This window comes from Sinocyclocheilus rhinocerous, unplaced genomic scaffold (assembly GCF_001515625.1).
Source record: "Sinocyclocheilus rhinocerous isolate Xijiao unplaced genomic scaffold, SAMN03320098_v1.1 C36230478, whole genome shotgun sequence".
In the NCBI taxonomy this organism is placed as follows: domain Eukaryota; kingdom Metazoa; phylum Chordata; class Actinopteri; order Cypriniformes; family Cyprinidae; genus Sinocyclocheilus; species Sinocyclocheilus rhinocerous.
This window is the reverse complement of record NW_015776456.1, coordinates 1-924: the sequence shown is the minus strand read 5'-3', so window position 1 is coordinate 924 and position 924 is coordinate 1. Positions and strand designations below refer to the sequence as shown.

Here is a 924-nt window from a genome sequence, read left to right as displayed (position 1 = left end):
ATATAAAAATAAAAACTAATTCGAAATATTAATAAAAAATATAAAACTATGATATCTCTAACACTAACTTTTATCCACTAAAATAGTCTAAAATGATCATTTACCTCCTCATTAATAAACATAATTATCAATAGAATGCAAATGTAAACTAAAAGTTATTAGCTACTTAAAAAATGAAAAAGCCTATTCGTTATGTCTCACCCCAACTTCATGGTTTTGAATGAAGTGCATCAAAACGGGAAAAATGCTTGAATTAGTTCTTCTTTTATGTCTATATAGTTTTTATTCATTTTTAGTTATTTTAGTACATCAAGAGTTGCATTCATTAAATCAGTTCATGTGCTTCAATCTGCTGTCAACTAACCTGGTGGTTTGTTATAAAAAACTGGTGTTGGGTTGACTTTTGCAGTGCAGTCATCTGACTGGGCGAAATCCTCCTCCTGTGATTGGCTGAAGTAGCCTTCACTCGCCTGCACAAACACAAACATATGATGTAAACATATAAAGCTTCATGCAAATGTAGCATCTTGAATATAACTAGCGTTTTGTCAAGTGTCATAAAAAGACAACATATGCTGCCATCTAGTGGCAAAAAAGCATACATAAGTATATAAAGCATGCTGGAGAATGAGGGGCAAGACAACATTGCATTGTTCATTGTAACAGTGAGTTCTGCTCACCTGGGTCCCTTCTTTAAGCAGCGTGTCTCCATTGGTCAACAGCAGCTGTCCGTCATCCATGTCCTGGCTGTCAGAGCCAGATGCATGCTGCAGGGCCTGCTGGTAACTCAGGGTCATCTGGTGGGGTCCGGCCACATCCACCAGGCTGGAGGGGTCGTCTTCTGTGCCGGTGCAGTAGGGGGTGTCAGGCACCTCATCAAAGCTCAGGAGCGGCTGCGGGAGAGCAGGGGAGGAGCTGGCAAGA

The 924-nt window shown here is 40.0% G+C and overlaps 1 protein-coding gene across 1 annotated transcript; it reads right to left on the bottom strand.

Annotated features, from left to right (window-relative positions):
• Positions 1-348: 348 nt before the first annotated feature.
• On the bottom strand, positions 349-918 carry LOC107735677 (drebrin-like). Its single transcript, XM_016547284.1, has 2 exons — positions 681-918; positions 349-470 (listed from the first exon to the last, which is right to left on the bottom strand). The coding sequence occupies exons 1-2, from the start codon at positions 795-797 to the stop codon at positions 360-362; spliced, it is 228 nt and encodes a 75-aa protein (XP_016402770.1). The 5' UTR covers positions 798-918; the 3' UTR covers positions 349-359.
• Between the last annotated feature and the right edge of the window lie 6 nt (positions 919-924).